General features: G+C 44.8%; 1 protein-coding gene across 24 annotated transcripts in view; it reads right to left on the bottom strand.

The window, feature by feature from the left end:
* Positions 1 to 23,411, bottom strand: part of bru3 (bruno 3) — a 546,305-nt gene that overhangs the window by 23,279 nt on the left and 499,615 nt on the right. For 16 of the 24 annotated variants that reach the window (XM_067349154.1, XM_067349150.1, XM_067349164.1 and 13 more), the window contains 6 exons: positions 21,285 to 21,364; positions 10,918 to 11,061; positions 10,056 to 10,185; positions 7,456 to 7,623; positions 6,541 to 6,645; positions 2,793 to 2,870 (listed from right to left, as the gene is read on the bottom strand). In XM_067349154.1, the coding sequence (XP_067205255.1) occupies positions 2,793 to 2,870; positions 6,541 to 6,645; positions 7,456 to 7,623; positions 10,056 to 10,185; positions 10,918 to 11,061; positions 21,285 to 21,364 (705 nt within the window). The remainder of the gene's footprint in view (positions 1 to 2,792; positions 2,871 to 6,540; positions 6,646 to 7,455; positions 7,624 to 10,055; positions 10,186 to 10,917; positions 11,062 to 21,284; positions 21,365 to 23,411) is intronic. The other 8 variants (XM_067349162.1, XM_067349163.1, XM_067349159.1 and 5 more) reach the window with 6 other exon arrangements.

Genomic DNA, 23,411 nt, shown 5'->3' with positions numbered 1-23,411 from the left:
GGTAATAACTCGATCGTGGCTGTCACGCGAAACCCAAATTAGCACGAGTGTCGACGGGTTTCCGGTTCCGACTAGAAAGAGCACGGAGGGGAATTGCGATGGACGACGAAATCACGAAGAACGAGCCATAAATTAAAGCCCGTCGTCGTGCTGCGCGCGTGATCGTTGATCCTGAAATTGGTTTTCGCCTCTCTAATTGGCACACACGCGGTACGTGCACGCGAATTTAATGAGAACGACTACCTTGCGTCTACTTTCATTGAAAAGTAATAACACTGTGCGAAGCATCAAGACGCCTAAATAGATCCACGATCACCTATTTTGCACAATCAAAAGAATCGATCAAATGCATTCGACAATGAATTATTTTCGTGTAAAATATTACATTGTTCTGCACATTTTTTTCTGGAAATATACACATACGTGGATTTTTATTTATTTTTTATGCAGAAGAATAATTTCTTTAAAGCAATCTAAAGGCAGAATTATTATTGAAATGAAATTCTTCGATGAAATTGAATTATTTCGCCTGGCAAATAAATGGGAATAATATCTTCATTTTAGTATAAAAAAAAAGGGGGAAAGTCGGTATTCACGATCGCAAAACGGATTTCTTGTACCGACGATCTCGCCAAGTCTCGCAATGCACGTATCACCGTCTCGTAGCGAAGCAACAACCAACATCGGTCGACAGCGCAACACCGAGAACAGCCACTGACATCGAGTGCAACGGCGAAACACCGAATTAACGACGAACATCCGAGTACTGACGTAAAGAAAAGAAAAGAAAAGAAAAGAACAAAAGAAAATGAAAGAAAACGAAAGGAAAAGGAAGGAAGAAGAGCTATCCGCACAAAACATCGTTAAAAATATCGTGACACAGTCATGGTTTAGAGAGAAGAAATGTATATACGAACACCGAGAACATCGTGTAAGACGTAGAACACCCAGAACAACGATCAAGGAGCTTAAAATAACACGGAGCAAGGGTAAACTCGCGAAGCGACAGTCAATAATAGATCGATACCACTGTCATGCAATGATGACAATAACGTCGATTCCCTTTCGGCTCCCCTGGGTTCCGTCCGATATTGCGGCACGCCTAACGACTTTGACATCTAACATAAGTTTCACCAAAAGATAGAGTGTCTGCGCACACACGTTTCCTTTATTTTTGCAGAACTTGTATCTAACACAGAAGTTCTTCAGGAAGTCGGCGAATATGATAAGCATCGTTCTCTTTTTCTTTTTCTTTTTTTTTTCCCAAAACTTCGGGCAACTATTTGTGTTTCTGACAGTGTATTCTACACGCTCACACGCGGAGAGCGAAACGTGTGTAAGATATTTGTCATTTGTCATTTCGCGTTACTCAATTCACGTTGAAAAAAAAAAAGAAAAAAAAAAGAAGAAAGAAATAGATGTAACGATTAACTATTGGCCGTATAATAAAATGGAAATCCTTCCGCAATAATTTAAAGTACTGATGTACCAGATTGACTGACAAGAGATTGATTGCAGACAGTTATAAACGTTACAGGAAGTTTCGCCTCGCAAAATTTATACCCGTCCGGGAAATGAATTTATTAATGGTTTCCTTCATCCGTGGATCGCGTGGGAGACGCGATTAATAAATACGCGAGGCTCTTTACCGGGGAAATAAAATCGATCGGAGATCTCTCTTGCTCCGCGCAGCGGAGTATCGCGTGTACCGCTTTACGATTTAATCGCGGCGCATGGGAAAATGTCAGAACGCATCGGCGAGACGAAAAGATCAGGTGAGATGAAAACGCGAACTGGTGAGGGTGAGACGGGAGGGGCAGGGGCGGAGGGGCGGGAGGGAGTTGATGTAGCGGTCGGAGGGGAAAGAGCAGAGGGTTGAGACCGGATAAAACGGAGGCGGGGTAGCGCTGTCGCGGTAAACTTTCCATTATCCTGCGATGTAACAACGGATCGCCGGCGGGCGTAGCGGCAAAGTAATTAAAACTTTCGTTTTATTTGCATTATCTCATTGCAAGGCGTCGTATATTCTAATAATGGCGAGTTGTTAATTGCAATTAGGCGCTGGCTCGCTCAACCTCTCTTCTAACCCCGGTCTCGCCAGGTCGACTTTTTCCTCGCCTTTAGCTCTTCTTTTATACCTTCTCCGCAAAAGATGGCGTAATAGATGACTGACCCTCCCATATTTTACTAGGCGAGACCCTGTCTCTTTGACTGATCGCGTTCTTTTTTTTTTTTTTTTTCTTCCTTTCTTTTTCACCGATGGTTTTTAATTAAGCGCGTTTTTGTGCTGCTTCGCGCGATTATAGAAACTAAAATTACGAGAACTATCGAATTGGAGCGTGCGTCTTCGGAGCAGCAATTTCTCTTCATTGAAAAAGAAGCCTGTCAATATCGGCGATGCTCGAAATGACCAAGTTACGAGGCAGCGCGGGATTTCGGCATTTTTAAGTAATCACATCGCGTTACCGCGTCGTAGTTGAACGAGGAATGACGAGCGCGGCAAGCGACATAGAAAGCGGATTGACTTTCGCGGTTTACCTCCCGCGCGTCGCTCTCGCTCGCATAATCGAGCGCGACGTCGCTTTATTTGCGAGATGTGGAGAATGAACGGTACGGCGGGCTGCTGCGACGGCGGCGGGCGAAGTCGAAACTCCGTCTTGCACCTCGTTGGGCACCGACGAGGGATAATTCGTGTCTGGACGTGTGTACGGGACGTGGGTCTACAATCTCGGGTCTACAGTCGTTCGTGTTTACAGTCAACAGTTAAACGTTGATGAGCGTGTTGTACTTACCTTCCCTCTGCGTGGGCGCCACCGCGGTCATCGGCTGAGGAATAGCCTGAGGAAACTGGCCGTAGACGGCGGGGTAAGCTGCGACAATAACAAATAACAAGTACATCATGATCTGTCCACATCTAGATCTGTACGTGCCACTGCCTATCTCTGTCCCCCTCTTTAATTTCTCCCTCTTTTTTCCCCCCTCCCCCCTTTTCGGCTACTGCGATCCGCTGTCGGCCGTCGTTGACAATAAGAGCCAGTGACAGCTCGAAACCGGCAACAAGCCCCGAACGAAATGTAGGCGTCGTAATTCAATGCAGCGATAGCGCATACATAATGGACGATGACAGTAATAAAAGCCGAACAGTCCAATAAACGTCAACAGATTCAACAGAAATTGCGTTGCCATCGCTAGACAGATTACAACGGCGTAATTTATGATCGTGCGTTTCAGGAGCGCGCCGGGACGCGTGACTGGGACGCGAGCGCTCATCCTTGCGATTTACCGAAGACTCGTCGCGAAGTGGGGATAAAGGTCGAAGTATCACAAGGCCGAGACGATATTAAATGTAAAGAATGCGGGAATATTTTTGCATTATTCCGCGGACTATGAGATGCGATTCGAATTATGCAGGCTATCCCAACGATCGCTTTGGAATGGGACGCCTTTTGTGGAACTGAGCTTTTTCTCAGCGCAATTTGAATAACTTTTATTAATTCAAATAAAAAGCTTTATTTATTTAACAATCTTAATTCGCACGGTTTTAATTATCAAGCAAAGTATTTAATTAAATGCAAAAAAGAGATAACAAATATGCGTATGATGATCTCCATTATAACATTTTCCTCGAGAAGCTCTTATTTCTAGGATATCCTGCATAATCTCCTCATTAACGCGAGAATATGGAAATCGCGCTTCCATCTGAGCGGCCTGTTTGCCCTGCTGGCTTAAAAGCGAGCGCGAGAAACGACTCGCGCTGATACAAACGGTCGTCTCGTACAGGCGATTCCGACATTCATCACGGCGCCCTTTCCCCCGACAAGGGTATTCGTCTCTCAACGTTCTCACCGTTCCACGCGACTTTCAACACGATACTTTTGCGCCGGGGAGCCGTCGCGGTCTGCGAAAACGCAGCGTTGCATCCGGCGCGGCATTAGCCGACACTCGATCTCTCTTCAAAGCCGATTCGGCTTGCGAAGCGCGCGCGCGCCTCATTAAAACGGGATACGGGAACGTCTTCTTAGCGCGCGATAGTGTAACGAAAAAGAGAGAGAGAGAGGTAGAGAAGGAGAGAGACAGAGAGAAAGTACGCCTGTACACAGCTGTACAGTGCGTATCCCGTTGCAATTTGCGAAACTAAATATTTGAGCAATTGAGAAAAGCATCCCGATACAAAACGCTAAAATGTGGAGCGTTTCACAGAGGGAGGACATACGACCCGCGTGCGGAATGAGGCTCTGGAATCGGAGACATTATCGTAATAGCGTTTGCTTAATATCGTATTACGAGACGGCGAAAGATGTCATTATTATAACGAGCTTTTTATTACGACGAAATTTGATTACATTCCGCATTAATGTTGACGTCGATACATTAAAAATCGCTCGACGTAATGAGGTTCCAGCGAAATTTAATTCGAACATTTGATAGGATTCGCCGTAATTCACGATTTTTCCGTATCGGTTACAAAAATATAGAAGATGGTCGTCGAATGAATAAATATTAATATCACTTTTGATTGACGAGGATCCAAAAAATATTTTCACGTTAAACAAAATTGTCCGATATAACATATTTTAATTCGCGATGCGATCTCTTCCCTCTCTCTCTTTCTCCCTGCACGATTGATGACAATTGGTTAGTCTGTAAATTCGGATCCGGCTATAAACGTGCGCGAATCAGCATTATACCGTTCGCTACACGCGACGAGGCAGAAAGCAAGTACGTCGTTATTAATTATAGCTTGATAAATATTTAAAACGCTCGTGATTGATAGCTGTTTGTGACGGATAGGCGGAGCGTGTGCGCGAGCTGCGCTCTCAGATCGGCAGAGGCGAATTTTCGCTCTGGAATTAATTATTTCCGTGCAAACATCGCTTTAATATATTCCGATTGACGTTACCCGGAGGCCCCCCCCCCCCTCTCCTCCTTTCCCCCGTCGGTGCGCGATGGATCAACGTTTGGCGTATGAAATAAATACGCCATCATACGTCGGCCGCGTCACGCTCAGATAGAGGTACACCGTTATTCGGGATTGCTTTTTTTCCACTCGCTGATCTCGATGGCGTGTGTGTACACTGGCCGAAAATACATAGAAAAAAATATACCGCTTTTGAGTCCTCGGTAAATACGAGCGAGCGCGCTCGCGTGCGCGCACCGTGTACGCGGATACGTTTGTTATGGCTCGAATTTGTTGAATTTCCGTCGATACGGCGCTGAGAGAGACGCGTTGAGAGACTGCCGGCGTAGGAATTAATTACTAAACGCGGGCGGGAATAAGTAATATCCCGCATCTGTTTTCTTTCGTTACACTCGGCTGTGTATTTTCAGATCCGACGTAGCGACTGGTGTCCCGAATCGACTCTGTCCGCGCCTCGCCCGGTATATTAACGCGCTCGCGGAATTCGTTGAACGCGCTCTCATTACGGGATGAGAGAGTGATTGGAATGTAATAGAAGTATAGGTCCATCGAGACGTTGATTATCCGTGAAACGAGATCATCCATTTTGCTGGGCTTTATTGGATCATAATTTGCGCGGATGCGCTGCATTTTGACGCTGCAGCGCCGCGCACCGCAACGCCGACGGTCGATGGCGGATGCACGTATAATATTCGCCGCTGGTGTTGGTGAGGAGGGTGCATGCACGAGAGGACGTGTAACGTGTAAAACTACAATATAATATGTACACGGAGTACATTTAGAAGGACACCGAAGTACATCGTAGCACCACAGCAGAAGCATTATAGAACGAAACGTTGACGCGTACACGATCATGTATGACGTGTATGTATGGTGTGTATACGCATGCGGCCCATAGTTGCATGCAAACAACCAGCAACGCGATCAGCGAAATCGAATTTTTCGCAGGTAAGTGCACCGACAGCGCCCGGGTAAAAGCACATAAACGCTCGTCGGACGTTCCGACGCATTTTTCCTTTACGTACGAGACGATCTATCCGGCCTCCTCGTCGAAAGCGCGCGCGCGCGTTTTTCCCGACCCGCTCAAAAGATCGCGATAGGCAACATCCGGGCGAGATGAGCACGCCAAGGTATTATCTGACGTGCGTTGAAATACCGGTGCACGGTAGCTCCGTTCTGTTGTTCCAAACATTGCGATTATGTGACGTTTATGAAAAAATTTTCACCGCTCTAAAATACACGCTTTTAAATTTTATATTTATGTAAAAAAAAACTTTTAAAGAAAATTCTTGCAGAAAGAACTCCGTTGTATACTTCGAATCCGTTCGTGCTGTAAAATAGCGATCGATACGAAATCATGATAAATACGATAAGGGATTCGTCGTCCGCGTTAAAATTACTTGCCCGATCCGAGGCGAAGTCTCGCGAATAGAACAATGCATAAATATCTCCGTCTGACGTCGTGTCTATTTTTACGTCGATAATACCCGTCGCTATACCGCTTGGATGGAGCTGGAATGGGCGAGACGCGCTACACGCATTACACGAAAGAACACGGACAGGGTAGACAGGCACCTTGACAAGCCGATAGATATAAAAATTGATGCTGGAGAAACACTTACCGGCCACTCCAGCATAAGCCTGCATTCCAGGATACGCGGCGGCATGCTGAAGTGCCGCCTCCCCGTTGGGCAGCCCCTGCGCTGGAATGGACAGATGGAGGGCATCTACACTTCAGTAAGCTCAGCTCTTATCGGGGAGAGGGCCTAGCCTAGAGGCCCCTGTCGCAATACCTAGTAGGCCAATCGATATCGCTCGATATTTCCGCCGAGACTATACTCGGTAATAAACGATCCGAACGGCGATAAAGGCCAAAGATTAAAGGAAAATTGAGACTATAGAAATAATCATACGTCGCTCCTCGTGAAATTTATTATCTCCGCGATATTGCGATCTATACGCAGTTTAATGATTTGTTGGAGTCGACACGATTTAACATCTGATTAACATCTAGGCGATTTATATTTGCATCGCTCAATTTCTGTCGCCGAGATGCATTTGTCAAAATGCAAAAGGTCGAGGTTCGCGTCGTGGAAGACTCTCTCGGATTATATGAGAAATAATATAAGTAAATCGGAAGAATCTGAAAATTAATATTTGCTCGTTTACTCTGTTAATGAAATAATCGTCGAATGAACAAATGACTTATAAATTCAATTGTTCATTACCGGAGTTGCCGCGGAGCATAAACATAGGAGTACGCAAAGCTCCACGTCGGGATACTAAGTCTTCCACGTACGAACCCCTTCGCGCCGTTAATTCCAGCGCACCTCGCAAATAAACGCCGACGAGTGCAGCGGCGCTTCCTCGGCGAGGCACGGGGAAGTATGACGCCGCGAGTGTACACCCGCCTGGCCGTGCTCGGGGTGCACTTAGCCTGCGCGAAGTTATTTACATCCCCGCGGAATAATAAAGTCCGTCGCCGATTGGCCGGGTGTTGCGCAGGGGCGGCGCGCTGCGCCTGAGTTGATACTCACGTCCCGCATAAGTCTGCGGTATTCCGTTGGTGTAGACACCCGGGTCCGAGCCTGCCGGCTGGCCGTTCGGCGTCTGTGCAGCCATGTTAAAATTCGGCATCGTCGGCGACGGTAACGACGGTATCGCCCCGTTCACCGGTTGCCCTGTGCCGGTACCTACGAGTAAACCTGATCAGTACACACCGATTACCCTTCTGCTCTCTCAACACCGACCTCGATCGTCCGCTGCGCGGTGCGCGGGGCATCGGATCGCCGTATGCGGTTTCCGTTTCTTTACCGCTTCTCCCTCCGTTCTCAATTATATGCATATAATTAGCAGATCCCGCATGCCCCGCGCAGCGTTTGAAGAGTCGGACGAACTACGAACTGTCGGGTTGTTGATTCGCTAAACCGGAACGTCGTTAATATATCGTCAAGTTGTCAATTCGCTCGCAAAAGGCTGCGCATTTTTAACCGGTCGCATATTTCCTCCTCTCTTCCTCCCCGCCGTTCGTTTCACGCAACTTTTACCATAATACTAGAACACGCACAGCTCTGCTGCGACTTGTTTTCGATATGCGACAAAGTTTGCGCAAAAAGGTCGCGTTCGCCGATAATAGTTTGTCTCCCGTCTGCGGTGATGATGTGATTCGGATCAGCGATCAAAGCCCCGGCGTTGCGTTAATAACGCATTTGATCGTACCGGTGATCAACGTTTGGTATCGCGATATTACTCGGCGCTTGTAATGAGATATAACTATGTTTGGGTAATATCTGTTATTTCTATCGAGTTAGCATGCGAGATTACGGTATATATACAAGAGCGCACGATAATATTAATAATAGGGCACGTGATAATATTATGATTTCTATTTATAATTTAATTAAACTCAATCTCTTAAATTTCGTTAATGTTAATGTATAATTCTCCATTATCTCCCGTTTGATGCATGATAAATTCAGAAGCTCCGCAGAGAAACATCGCAATTTGCTGCCGGATAAAACTCGGCTCCGGCACTTTAATACGTCCGAATCGGGTCTACGGCTGTGCGAAAGGTGGAAGATCAGGACGGAGAAGAATCTCAATGCCTCGATAACATCCGGATTACACCGCATCCTCGCTCGTAGCCGGCTCCGTGCATCGGGGATATGATACGATACGTCGTAAACTTAAACTCCTGCGACTGCACGATATGCGTTCCGACATTGTCGATTTACGTAGGCGAGCAGTCAAATGGATCGCATATGGGGTGAAATTTTTACAAGCGAGCACCGATTTCGCTTCAAAATATATCACGTGTGCGATGAAGGCTCCTCGTTAAATTTCGCGTTATATAAACTCCATAAAACGTGACAGTGTGCAATTTTGAGAAACTGTTTCTAAAAAGATTTAACCCAAGTATTTATTCTCGACTTAATTCCGTCTCGACTTTTATATCATCGACGAATCATTAGATTCGTCTGAAATGCGGGCAATCGCTAGAACTATAAAACCACAGAACGATTCCTCGTTACACAGATCTAACTGCAAATGCCACCCTGTACACACAGTTTGCGTTTGCGGCGTCGTTTCGTCGGAAATAAAAGCGCGCTGCTTCGGTAATCTTCAGAGGAAAGCGGATGGACGCGGCGGGGCGAGCCGCGACGGGGAGGGGATTCAACGGAGAAATAAAATATTATTTCCCTATCAAATGGTATTACCTTCCGCTCGACGAGACTCGACGTATAACGGAGCCGATTTCCGCGCTTACTTTACTTTCCTACGGCGCTTCGGCCTCTCTCTGCGCCCCCTTGCATCGCCACGCCGCGAAGGCGTAAGTGAGAAGGATGAAAAGAGAGGTGTGAGCGAGGCAGGGCGAGGAAGAGGCGTTTCTTTGGCTTTTCCTCTTCCCTCGGCAACGAGCTTTCGATAAAGTTTCGCGGTACCGGCAATATCTCTCGCTTGAGTCACGTTCGATGAAAATGTTGTATTGATTTACGAGTCGGTTATAAGGCAACCGACTGTACGCCTCGTCTGTCGCGAGAATCCAGGCAAACTATACGAAGCGCAGAGAGCCGAGAGGAATGGCGATCGAACGGGAGAAATGTTTTATCTGAAATCGGACGCTATCAGGCTGATGGTGGATAATTCGTGCGCCCTCGAGTGTGCTCCCTTATTTTCGTGAAGCGCGAGTTTTATCGGACTGATGCTGTTAGTTGATTAACGGGATTGATTAACTCGGATTGAAAAAATACATTTTGCGCAGCCTTCGCGAATGATTGTTAATACTAACACACCGTGTACCGATAGACGTTCTTCGTCAATATTAACAGAGTGCATTATATTTTCATCGCAGCTCAATATTTTGAATTAACTGCACAACGGATAAATTACAAATATAACCACTTCTCGGTTGAAAAAAGAATATTGTAATATCTACATGTAAAAAAATTCTAAATAATGAAAGCATGTATGTGTGTGAATATTCGCAAGAGAGGTATACAGTTTGTTCAACTAATTCAAATCTCATTTTTACACAAATATCGGGAAAATGAAAAAGAACAAGTGATTTCTTGCTAATATCCACATTCCACAGCGTATCTAATATTATTCTAATTTTATTAGCCAGCTGTAAACTTACCGGAAGTTGGCGGAACTACCGGATTTGGCATGCCATTCAATGCATGAGGCAATTGTCCTGCTGCCAATGCGGTCATTGGATTGATGTACGTTCCTTGTGCAGTCGCGGCTGCCATAAGCGCCGCTTGCTGCTACAATAAGAAAAGTTCTTTCGTCCAAAAGAACGTTCTTTCTTGCGTTGTATTTCTTTCTCAATAAAAAATGGTTCCAAAACAAAGAAAAAAAAAAAAACAACATTATGGTTTGCAAAAATATCTATATAATGAAATGTTGAAAAATCCTTAATAATAAAAAAATCCTTAATAATATTAAAATCTCTGAAATAAAATATAGAATACATTAAAATTGAGTAATATTTTAGAAATATGTTTTCCGAATTAATTTCAAATTCTTTAGCGAAAATATTGAAAAGCTCTCATTTGTCGCAAGTTCTTAATGTTCAATATTTTTGCAATTAAACTTTAAATTCAAATTTTGCTAGAATTAATTTAGAATTAAATGAGAAATGACATTTTATAAATTTCTAAAGGTAAATTTATATAGGTTAAAATTTTAAACGCCTGTAATTGCGGATTAATACTTTGTTGCTTTCGAAATATACTGTATAATGTTAAAAATGAAGTAATTTTTAAAGCAATATTTCTCTTTTAGCAAGCTGGCACAATGCTGGGATAAATTATACCGCGAAAGGTGATTGCGGCGGACCTCTTTGCATGCCGGGCTTAACGCGACGGCATCGAGTTTCGGCCGATCGTTTCCGAGAGTAACGAGGGACGAACCATCGCAGATTGTGAGTCGCGGTAACGAGGACAACAAGGCGGTAATGCGGTAACGCGAGAGCCATTAACGGTAACATGACCCACCTGAGCGTAAGCGCTGTAAGCGCCGAACTGATTGAAGACGAAGGGGTTAAGGAGGCTCATGTTCCCGGCCATTTGCTGCATGCGTCTTAGTTGCCTCTCTTTATCAGTGTCTGCGAATTTCACCACTATGCTGGATGACGCACCCTGCAACAGATAACGCAGATTCTTCATGTCGTTTTCATAACACCAGGATTTTTATGACACGGGAATTTTTTTGTTGCAACTTTACGATGTGCGAGGGTACATTTTTACGATCACGGCAACGAGCTATTATTTAGCACGTGTTATAACCTTCGTGCGAAACAAGCATTTTAATCAAGATTTTATAACCGAAGGAATAATTGAGCATTTCTACATTTGCTACGATAGCGTTTGATTATTTAAAAAAACATAAAAAGCAAAAATAATAAATTTATTAAAACTGTAGAGTCACTAGAATTTTGAAACTAAATGGAGTCCTTTTATTTCATCGCTATTAACAATATTTATAACTAAAATTACAATTAAATTTAAAATTGTAATCGTAATTCTCTAGAAATATTTAATACGAAAAATAACATTAAATACAGCATGTGTTAAATGGATTCGGCGATTATGGTGGACGATGTAAACTATGATACTCGCGAAAGAGCGAAATCTGCGACGGAAAAGTGATTCACAATCCTTTTGCATAAAAAAGGAGCTCTCCTTTTTCGAGATGCTCGCGAGGATATGTAAGGCGATGACGTTCTCACGACGTCTAAAATATAAATGGAAAGGCAACAGGTGGTCAGTGGCCATTGTGGCTGCGGAGAAAAGCTCGGCTTTCGGGCTGCCGGTGATACATTATATTCACGTCATCAATGCAAATGCCGGCTGGGCGTTTCTGAGTTTATATAACGGTTGTAATGTTACAACTTGCGTAACGAGACTTTTGGCTTCGGTCACGCGACTTCGCATGGCGCACCTCGCCATGCTTTTCTCGCGTGCACCTCTTTTTTTCTCCTCTTTCTTTTTTATACAATTCATTTGCTTGTTTTCAACGTCTTTTCTGCAGAAAGTTGTAAAATGTGATCACGAAATAAATCAGAACGTGTTGAGCAAAGTCTGGAGAAAGATATTCATATTCTTTATGATTTTAATCAGTTATAACTTTTATTGATGTAATATTTATTCTAATCGATTTCGTTCTATTCATATATTGACACTAAATCGATATTATCATGATAGACGATTCTTCCTTCTGCACGCGAAGGTCTTGTGCCGCAGAAATTATTGCACGATGAAAAATAAATATTATATATTTGTATATTAAAAGTGTGCTAAATCAACGAGAATGCATTTATTTTTTAAAAATCCTTGACTTATTTATGTAAAAACTTGATAATTAATCGCTCTTAAATTTATAATAGTATTACGTTATAATAGTAGCACGTTAATTGAATGAAATTGTTCAATAAAAGTATTAAAATAATAAATATGTAGATAAAGATAATATTTCAATTTACTAATTAAGAGCATTAAATATATTAAATTGAGATCTTTGAAAAAGATTTTTTTAAATTTAATCGGATAATGGAAAGGAAAGAAAAGGGAGAAATGTTCGCATATAAAATCCTCAAAATCGCAGAGAGATAATTTTAGGATTCTACAGAAGATAAAAATCGCACGGACAATAAGATCAAGAAACCGTGTCGAAAAGTACGATCCGCGGCGCGATTGTTATGCATTGATGACAACTGGGGCGTATATCGATAATCGGTCGACCGTCTTCTCTCCCGCGGGGATTCGCCACAAAAGGCTCGGGGGTCGTTATTCATCAGCGAGGCGCGTATACGCCGGCTGGCGCGATTGCTTGTAATTTAACGACGAGGACATAGTCAGAATCGGACCGGTAACGCGATATATCCGCTCGACAGATTTCCACGGAACGTCACCTTGTGATACATCGCGCGTTCCGTTCCCACCAGATCGATCGAGACATCGCCTCGGTGGCTTCAAAGGCAACCTCGATGAAGCATTTTCAGCGTGTGCGCGCAGCCCCGGCATCCGTTCCGACACCCTCGCGCGATAATGCATATGCTATGCGTCGAGGTCTGTACGCGTTAAATGCTCGCCCCCTGAAATGAAAGAGGGGGCGATTTTACGCGACGCCAATCGACGCTGTCAGAAACACTCGCTCGTGTCGTCGCGCCAAATTTTGCTTTTATTATTTTTGCTGTTTTTTTTCTTTTTTTTTATTTTCCACGTCGTTTTCGCGACTCGAATGTTCGGACGAGTGTTCATCGAATGGGGTGTACGCGCGGCAAACAAAATCACGCAGAAGCGAGTAGTTTTTGTACTTTTTTTTTCTGCAAACTACGTGAGCTTTGCTTTTGAACACGTAATGCAAACGAATCGTCGCGTCGCGTATTTTCCAAAGAGGGAAAATAACTTGCGCTAATTTCGCGGAGATGTTAAGCGAGCGAGAGTGAACACAGTGAGAGAGCAAAGCCGCGCTTTTCACAATTCAAAATGCACGTACCTTGAAACTTGAGCGCAGCGTTATAACGAGCTTTAGTCGATAATTCGCATTGCAAGGTCGGAGACTTGGAAGGTTACTGCGTAATATCCCACGCGGGATCGCGGTTAAAAATCCCCGATTCCCTTTGACTTCTCATCCGCGGTTTCACCTTCGGCAACACGTGCGGCGGACACATCGCTGCATTCGGTATTTTCAAGCGCTGAAAGGCTCGTACTACGCAGGCATCTCGATTATTAAAAGTTTCGCTTGCGGTCGAAGCTCGAACGGGGTCAAACGCGCGTATAACCGCAAGCGTCGCGAGAAAATCAACGGCTAGCTGCAGTTTACAAAGGCATAAAAGTTACGCGAGTGGATGTAACTTTTCGCGTTACAGCAACTACAACTAATATCGGAAGCTTTGCGATACTTTTCCCCTTTCGCCTTTCAGCTATATGCGTTTGAGTTACTCTTTAAAGCTTTAGGAACAAAATTGTGAAACATTACTTTTGCGTTCTCTAAACATCATTTGCTTTCAATGTCTGATTAATTTAAAATTTATTCCCTGAAACACTTTTAAGCACAAACAACGATATCGCAAATTAATTATTTTAATCGGAAAAAAATATTCAATAATATCACACAATTTTTCCATGCGATATTCACTTCAGTTTTCCTTCAATTCCACGGTCTAAACAGCCAGGGGAGTTTCAAATTTAAATTCAACATATTTCGTCAGAACAAATCCACTTAAACGTTTGCTATTTCGCATATTTGAGGTCTGTATATTTTCCATGCAGGTCAAAACACTTTTGGCAAATTAATGAGTAGACGGCAATTACGAGAATTTTTTTGAGTGTACGATAAATATCTGAGCCAGGCACGATACTTCAAGTTCACTGAATACACTGCACGCTCTAAATATTAACGAGTTCGAGGTCAGTGCTGACGCAATAAAAAAATAATTCGGAGCGTCGAATTTGCGAGTGAACCGCCGCGATGCGTGTCAATTCACGTGTGCGTTCCGCTCTTTCGCGCGAGAAAAACTCGTCGAGCTGCGCCGGGTTTACGCGCGCGGTGAACGGCATCGACGCGTGCACCTCGGGAAGATAATTTGTCTCGCGTCGACAGTCTCGAGCCCCGAGGTCTTGTGCGCCACGCAGGTGTAACGTAGGTGTCCGTAAGGTGTATGTGACATTTACAACGAGCACATATGTACGCCGGCGCACACGTGTGCGGCATGGTTGAGAGACTAGGGCTGGGGACGAGGCGCAGCGGGACGCAGGTCGGGGTTGCGAGGGGGCTCGGCGAGGTCGTATCGGAGCCAGTGAAGCTGAAGCCTCATTATTGGGGGATTACGGTTCATTAATTCCGATCCAACGTTCTGAACTGCACGCGAAAAGGAAAAGCCGTCCTCCCGAGAGCCGTGGTATCATGCGGAGAACGTTTGAAGCCGCCGTCGCCGCTCCCCCTTGCTCGTTATGTCTGTCCTACGTGTCGCCCCCGCGTTAAGGTTGCCCCTTTAAAAATGTCGATATTAAAGCACGCGCTCTTTTTTTCCCCCCCCCCCCCCCCTCCCATTATGATTTCATGAGCCGACGACCGTGGGTCGCGTGTTGCGTTTGATGTTTCATCCGCGTCGTATGTCGTTGTCTCGTTGAATTTGAGCTTGTCGGAGACTCGTCCGATGTTTTTTTATATCCGCACTCATCGACGTCTCGTCGTTTTCCCATTGGCCGAATACAGCATCGATCAAGAGCACTAAAGACAAACGTTGGCGCATCCTCCTTCACTACAAGTATTTGGAACAACGTCTCAGCGTCGGAGCTTATGTTAGTTCAGGGGGCCACAATATTGGGCAGACCTTGCCAACGGAATGAAGCAATTACCTGCTGATTGGAGGCTCTCCTGTTAGCCGCACCATCACACTTGCCAATCCGCTAGACGGTAATTTCAATAGATACAACTGGAACCGCAAGATCGGCCGGAACGCCGATTGCCCTTCGTCCGTCTGACTGTCTGTCGGACCGTAATACAAGAGCGAGCGGTCCGATTCGTCGATGTGTTTCAAATTACAAACCGCTTTCTCGCTTTTAAATGTCAATAGGAAAATAGCTAATTGGAAAACCGTACAGCAATATCAAATTAATAACGCTCAAAGATTTCGAGTACGCTTCCGAAAGATCAAACGGTAGCGTAAAAAAGGAAGACAAACAAAGCAATTCTCGGAACAAAAATTGTAGCTATTCACACAAAAAGCACATATTGCGCGTAAAATAATACATTTCACAAGTATTATGCGCGTTACAATAAATTATAATATTACTTTTAATTGTTGCTATTGCGCCTCTGTGTATTTTTATTTAGAAATTAATGCTAAAGTGTATGTATTTTCGCTGCGTTTCCTGCGAGAGGATAGAATAAACATACATCTGCCTCTATCAAGTCTCCATTTAGACTTGTATTATTAGTTATCATAATGAAGACGTAGAACAAACGAGGATCGTAGTCGAAATCCGCTGTGAACCGGCGCGCCTGCTCTCTCTTGAATGTACACGGAAATCAATTATTAACGTTAACATCGCGTCGCTTTGTTGACGGGATGTCTCTATCACAAACGCGCCGCACTCCGTGCCGGATACGTTCGTATCGATTCGACGATACCACCTTGTAAACGGAGGGGGAGTCGGCGCACAATGAGGAATCACGACAAGAGCCTTATCGTACGAATAATCGCCTCGAATCCCGCAGTAAGGACGGGGATCTTGCTGATGGGCCCCGAGACTCTCACGGTCGATCGCGTTTCTTTTCCACGGTCGTCCATTCTCTCTCTCTCTCTCTCTCTCTCTCCCTTTCTCTCATACTCTGCGGAGATTCCGGGCTCCGCAGTCCTTCTGACTCCCGATACACACGAAAGACCCGCCAAACAAGTAACAGTTGTACTGGAGATAAAAGCAATGCAATTACGAGGCCGCCGAGGGAATTACTCAGGGAATGTCTTTAATTAAATGTTGGGAGCAGTTTCCGAGCCTCCGTTAATGCAGAGACAATTTCCTTCCATCCACTTTCCGTGCGCGCGCGCGCGCGAACGCTGCCCGAGAAAGGCAACATCCGGCCGGAGATGGAGAGACCCCCCGTTTCACCTCCCCGCCCCTTGTTTTACTCGTCCGCGTTGCGTCCAGAATCCGCGGGCTTCTCGGCTTAACGAAGTTTTAAAGTTTGCGTGTCTAATCGCGCGCGTCAATGTCCATTCGGAGCCTCTCTTGACAAGTATCGAATTCCATCGTTAAACTTTCCTCGTTCCGATCGAGAACGATGCACATCATGCGAATCGCTCGTAGGCATCCGGCTGGCTGTACTCGCTCAAGTTTCGAATAACTTCGATTGACCGTCGCGTGTATCTTATCATTTCTGCGGAAACTCTGTATAATAAATCTCCATTTCGAATTCAATTTAACGTCGCATTTCAATAAATTTCGCTTTTCTAAAAGATTATGTACTTTTCCCCGAAAAGAAAAACAGCTGTTTTAAAAATATATTAATTATCTCTAATAATATTTAATCGGCTCTGCATTCACGTAACACTCTAAATATTACCGTCTATTTTATAACATTACTCATATTAATTAATAAATTTGTATAACTATAAATAATTACTTTTGTCATCCAAGATTTTAGTTGGCTCTGTACATTCTGAATTGTTTTAAACTTTTATAAAAAAAAAAATGAGACTGTGTCGCGTGTTTCTCGCTTCGTGAGAGAAAATGGCAACAATCAGCGGTATGCCAAAGTTACGCAAATAGGACCAACGGGACGTCGTTCCGCGACTCGTTCTGACGCAACGCGACGAAACACTTCACGCGGTTTTTGCTTTTATTACGAGACATTTCCAGGGAAGATATATGTATGTACGCGAGGGGGAGATTTTTTTCGGTGCGCGAAGAGCGCGGCGTTGGAGGGTTTGCGAGGCGTGACAAGAAATGTCACACGCTTCGGAGGGCATAACTACGTGAGGCCCGACTCACGGCCGCATACCGCCACCGTTGACATCAAAGAGAGAAAGAGACGGAAAGAAAGAGAGAGGAAGAGCGACGGCCACCCCGCGAGAGGCGCGCGGAAATATTGAGCCCCTGGAGAAATATTGCCCGTTGCGTGATGCACGAACGCGCCTCTTGATTCGAGACGTGTAAACACCCTATGGATCGATGCGATCAAACAAAAAAAAAAGGTGCACAAAAAGTTCGCGACTCGAAGTGTAATACTCTTGCGCGGGATTGCGTGACACGTGTGTCCGGAGCGTGGTAGATTATCGTCGCGAGTAAAAAAGAAAAAAATTCAATTCTCTCTATTTGAGAGAGAGTAAAGTCGCGTTATTTCAACATTTCGCATGACAGAGTTGCGATTTGTAATGTCATCATGTGGAAATTTTCTCTCACTTAATATTTCATAAAGCATTACTCCAGGAGAACTTGCACCTGACAATAGGTTTACATGTTCTTTAGCGGTAAAGTTATTTTTTCGCTGAAACATTTGTTTGAAAAAAATAAAGGAAAAAAAAAAAAACGTTTTTGGGTTCAAAGCCACGAGGGAAGAATGGTGGAATCCGGGAATACATTGAGCTGTCGGAGAAATATTGCTCGCCAGGAAAGGCGCGGACGCGTCGTCGCTCCGCGAGAAGTGTAAACCGCATTATACGGACCGTGAAATCGGGAAAAAATGTTTGCGCTACCCCGTGGTCGGTATATAAGCGTCACGGTATTGTTAGAAATTAAAAACTTTCCGCGTATAATATCCGCGAACGACGGATTGTAAAATCGGCTGAAATATTGAGAGCCCGAAGAAATATTGCCTGCCGCGTGACGCGTAAATGCGTCGATCCGAGAAGCATAAATCGCATTACCCCGCCCGTGAAAACGAAATAAAATGCTTATACTAGAGAAGTTTTATGGTAATGTTTTTGCATTGTCAGCGAAAGTGCTGTAATATTAATCTCGTAGATATATACAGCGTATCCCTATTAAAAATATCGCGTTTTCAACGGAAACATGTATAATCTATCATATGCGTTGAAATTGCATATTTACATTACGATAATATAGCGATGATGAAATAATCTTGTTTATTCAACACAGATTAAAAAACAAATTATGTTTGTCATGTTTGCTAATATAATAATGTTCTCCTGACATATGTATGAAATATATGATTTTCGAATGAAGGGAAATCAGAATTTCTCTAAATGACATAAAATCATAATGTTGATAAAATTTCTCTAAATGACATAAAAGCGTGATGCTGAGTTTCTCTGAATGACATAAAAGCGACTTATTTAAAGTTGTCTAATATTAAGTTAGTAATTCCGCCGAAAAAATAATTAGAAAAAATTGGTTTTAACGCATTTGTCAATTTGGGAAGGGAAAAAAAATGGTCAATGTGTTGTGTATCTACATCAATGTGGATTTCATAAGGTGTTACGATTTCACGCTTCCGCTACGAGCCAGTACGTCGTCTGCAGGCCGACAGCGCGTCGTCGCGTATTACAGTATCAGATTGCAAATCAATATCTCATTTCGTAGGTATGAGCCGAGATGTTGCGTTCGTAATGCAGTTTCGTGACCGAGAGTGTCGACGTGTTCGAGTGGCTGAAAGCAGCGGGCACACACGCGAGATGACATACGTGTGCGATCGTACATACATCCGACATTTTTATGCGCGTACATATGTGCCTATATAGATCGGCGCTTCTCCGAGTATGTGAGTGAGTAGATGGGAGGGGAAAATTGGAAGGGGTTGATTTTGTGCCAGCTCAGAGGAAACTGGAACGAACATAGTCAAACCGAATTACTCTTGGGGCTCCATAACACCGCGTCCTTCGCGAAAGCGATTGTTTTCTGCGAAAGATTTATTGATTGGCTAAAAAGAGAACGGGAGAACTTTTTTCTCTCGATCCGCGCTTGTTATTCCCACGATGTTCAGATAAATGTATCCAATTTTTAAGCGTTGTCGGAGGAATGTTAAGCCGGTAGTGAGGATTAAATCGCATTCTTTTTCGCGACACCAACGCAGAACAAATATGGTTATTTTTATCTCCGAGCTAAATTACTCACATGATTCGCCGGCGTTAAATTGCACGACGTGAACGCCCCTCCCTTCCGCCGCGTCGCGCGAAATTTCATAACGCCGAGATCTACATAATTCGCCGCAATAATTAAGCCGTCCGCGCAGCACGCAACCACGTGCCTTTCGTATCTCTTCTGGGTCGAATAGTTCAGGGTCGAAGGTCGGCGTTTCGGCGAAAGCGTTAATCTCGACGCTCGCCGTTGCTCTCGCGCCCCCTTGCTTCCCATCCCTTCGACCACGTCTCTGCCGTGAAATCTCGTAACATCGAGCGTCGAGATTTGCATAATTCGTCGCGATAATTAAGCAATCTGCATATTACGGCCGCGCGCGCGCGCGCGTACGCTGTCAGCGCCTCTTTCGTGGGCAAATAGTCGCGATCCTGAAGTCGGCCCCTACACTCCATCTTCTGTATTCGGCTATTAGATTAGGGCGTTGTAACGAGTAATATTCACGAAACCAGTCCTCGCTTCCACGCCCACGGTTTCACCCCAGCGCGTGACAGATGTGCGCGTATACACGTTTAATGTACAACATGAACCGCGAGTCCCTCGTCAGATACCAAAAATGGCGGTCATAATCTCCCTTCTCGATAATCTCTTCCGTAATATACAAGGACGTGAAATATTGCGGATCCTGTTACTCTTCCGCGGCAGCTCTGATAACGTAAAAAGTCATAAGACGGCGTAGTATCGTGTTTCACATTTATGTCGAGCGCCGGTGGAAAAATAAGCGTTGCACGGCTGAATATATCGATTATCAGGTGTTTACACCATTAATAATATATTACACTTATATTTCACTGTCGGTCTCCCTTTTTCGTGCAATTTTTCAAGCTCTCTTCATTTAATCTTGAGCTCATAAAATGCTATATTAGCTTTTTAATACTACGATAATTTTTCTCTCGCAACACGGCAAATCCGGGACGGGTGCGGGAATTAATAATTGAGTTATAAAATCGCAAACAACGCAGTAGCGATAATACAATCTTCTCCTCGGATCTTAATTGCGCGTTGTAGGGTCTAATAATTGTCTGAGACACAAAGTCCCTTAGGCGCGTCAATGCATGTCAGCGCGGGCGGCGGTCGATAGGCAATAACGCCGACAAGGACGATCGGGGGTCCGGCAAGCGGCTTTGCAAAGTTTCGCCAATCAGCAGGTGGAATCCCGGACGGAACTCACTGACAATTCAATTACAACTGGGAATTCCTGGCCCGACCCTAAGCCGAGAAAGTTCGGCGGTTTGACGGAGACCGAGGGAGACGCTTTCCCGGCGGGGTTGCGGAGAAGGAGGCGAGCCGCGCTTCTCCAAGTGTTATGCAGATTTCTGTTTGGCCAGTCATTACTGGGGTGTTTGCAGGCACGACAGCCATTGCTACGGCTACCCCGTAGTCCGATCTCCGACCACCGGCCACCGGCCACCCTGCCCCCCTTTATAACGGAAGACGGCCATCTACTGCCCGGCCATGGCGCTGCATCCCTATCCTCGATATTCATATCAGCCCCCGCTGCTCCCGCCCGCCCCTATCAGGTGCGACGCTTCTATGAATATTTACCCTCCTTTCCGTTAATATCGCGTACGTGACATTTTCCGAGCGTAAATACACGCCGGCGTCCGTGAACGCGATGACTGGCGGTCATCGGCTGAAGAGGTGGATCAAACGATTAAAAAAAAAAAAAAATAGAAAAAAAGAAAAAAGAAATAATGAGCTGCGATCGAAGAGAGAAGACCGGCCGACGCTCGTTGTAATATTACACGATGGATACTCACCGGCATAGTTTGGCTACCGTGTAGAGAGTTTATCGCCGCCAGTGCTTCTTGGTGCGACGAGAGCTTCACGAATGCACAGCCTGAAACAAAAAGAGAAGCATCGTTAATTCAGTGAAAAGTAGCGAATTTTGCAACTGACATTGTTATATTTAAAACATTGAAGAGATCGATTTTTCTACTCTAACGCCTTTATTTTGCAAAAAATTTTCTACTTTTACATTATTCACGGATTAATTCGAAAGATACGTCTTATACATTGAAATGCACTGTGCAATGCGCTTAGTCTGAAATATGCGGCTTCTCGCAGAAATAAAAGCTATCGCGAAATGAAGGGTTTAATAGAGTCCGTGACGTTCGCTATTCATTCGCTGGAAGGAGCGTCGCGAGGAGTGGCGACCACTCTCTTTCTTTCTTCGCCGTGAAAGTTCCGCGGCGCACTCGAAAACCCGGAAGGAAGTAAAAATAGTTTTATCCGTTTTATCTTCGCGGGAGCGTCGAAAGGAGGGTTCCGTTTCCGCCATTGTCGCAGAGAGCGAGGCCGTCCGCGACGATGATGGAACGATTAATCGCTCTCTCCTACGGCCTGCCACGTGCGCTCATCGCCGGTAGTTAGATGGAGACGCGGCGAAGACAAAGAGCTCGGGGGCTCTTTGAAAAATTGACGCGCCAGCGGAGCGCAACGTGCACTTTAATAAAAGATGTTTACCGCGCGCGGACAAGCGCTTCGTAATCCGGGACGACGACGACGATGACGAGGACGACGACGACGACAACGACGACGACGACGACGACGGTCGCGGTTTCGTGCAATAACTATTTGTATCGTTGCGAGAAAAACGATACTCGCGACAATCGTTGTGACATCTCCTGCGCACGCGCGCGTGCGCCAGCGTGAGTGTCACATAAGCGGGATAATCCACTGGATCGTCGTCGCATCCGATCTATTGAAACAGACTTGTTCGAAAATAAACTTCTCGATGTTACACCGCCGGTGCAGAAACTTCGAGGAGTTTCTCGCCTGTAGCTTGAGATCGTCGTAGGGCGATATCCGAACGATATTTTATGCCAAAGCACCAGGCGATATGGTTGCAGTTCCTTTTTCCTTTTTTTATCGTCGAGTTTTATAAACGGCAAATTTGGTTTGGTCAGTGCCTCGAGTTTTTCGCCTCGTAAAGTATCAATCGAATAGAAGCTGTAATCGAATCTAATGTAATCGCATTAAAAAAGTCAGAGCCGACTGAAAACACACTGCGGCCTAACTGCGCGAGAATTGTGTAACGCGGTAGCGCTTCGAAAAATGAGGTTGAGCTTTGCGAGGATCGAATATCTCTCAATATATATGTATATATATATATATATTGAGTATATATATATACTTGCCAATTTCTGTCGAGCGGGCGTCTCTTGAAAAATAAACGAAACTCGATTGCGATATGCTTCTGGGAGATGGGACGGATCAGGATTGAAGGGAATTAGGGCGAAAAGAGGGCGCCCACCCCCACACCTGCTGGAGTACGGCACGATAACGTTACCCGCCTGTCCCTTTTCTAAGCCCTGGACCTTCCTCTGATCTCAGCAGCCCTCGTCTTCGACATCCAGTTTCGAACTCCCGTCTCTCGCTTGCTTGGACGACATGACGCAGAAAACCGGAACAGGCGGACAATTTTAGGCTTTCGATCGATATATCAAGCCTCAAAACTTTCTGAAGTATTAGATAAGAGTGGCGCGCTAACGTATATTATGCTTATTAAAAGGAAACAGATGCTACTTTTGTAGCGCGTATATCACTCGCATTAGCCGGATCAATTATCAGAAGAGCAAAAGGGAAACACTGTACACATTGCGTGAGGTGCGTTAGATGGAGGGATGGGCGGGGGAGATAATCACGTACAACTGTTCTAAAACGCTAAGTAATTGGAGCACGACAAAAAATGACAAAGCGGTTCTTCCCGCTTTGTTCCCGGCAGCTCATTAAGTGGCGTTGCTTGACGGCATTATACTCCTTGCCCCTCTGGCCCTTCCTGTCTGAAACACCTGGCGTCCATTGTACCGATGATAATGTCGCCATGTCAACCTCATGCCGCTACATTAATCAGCCCTTTGAATCTCGAAAACTCGAATATTTAA

The sequence above is a fragment of the Linepithema humile genome, chromosome 2 (assembly GCF_040581485.1).
Source record: "Linepithema humile isolate Giens D197 chromosome 2, Lhum_UNIL_v1.0, whole genome shotgun sequence".
NCBI lineage: Eukaryota > Metazoa > Arthropoda > Insecta > Hymenoptera > Formicidae > Linepithema > Linepithema humile.
Note: the sequence above shows the minus strand (reverse complement) of the source record. Positions and strands in the feature narration are given on the sequence as shown.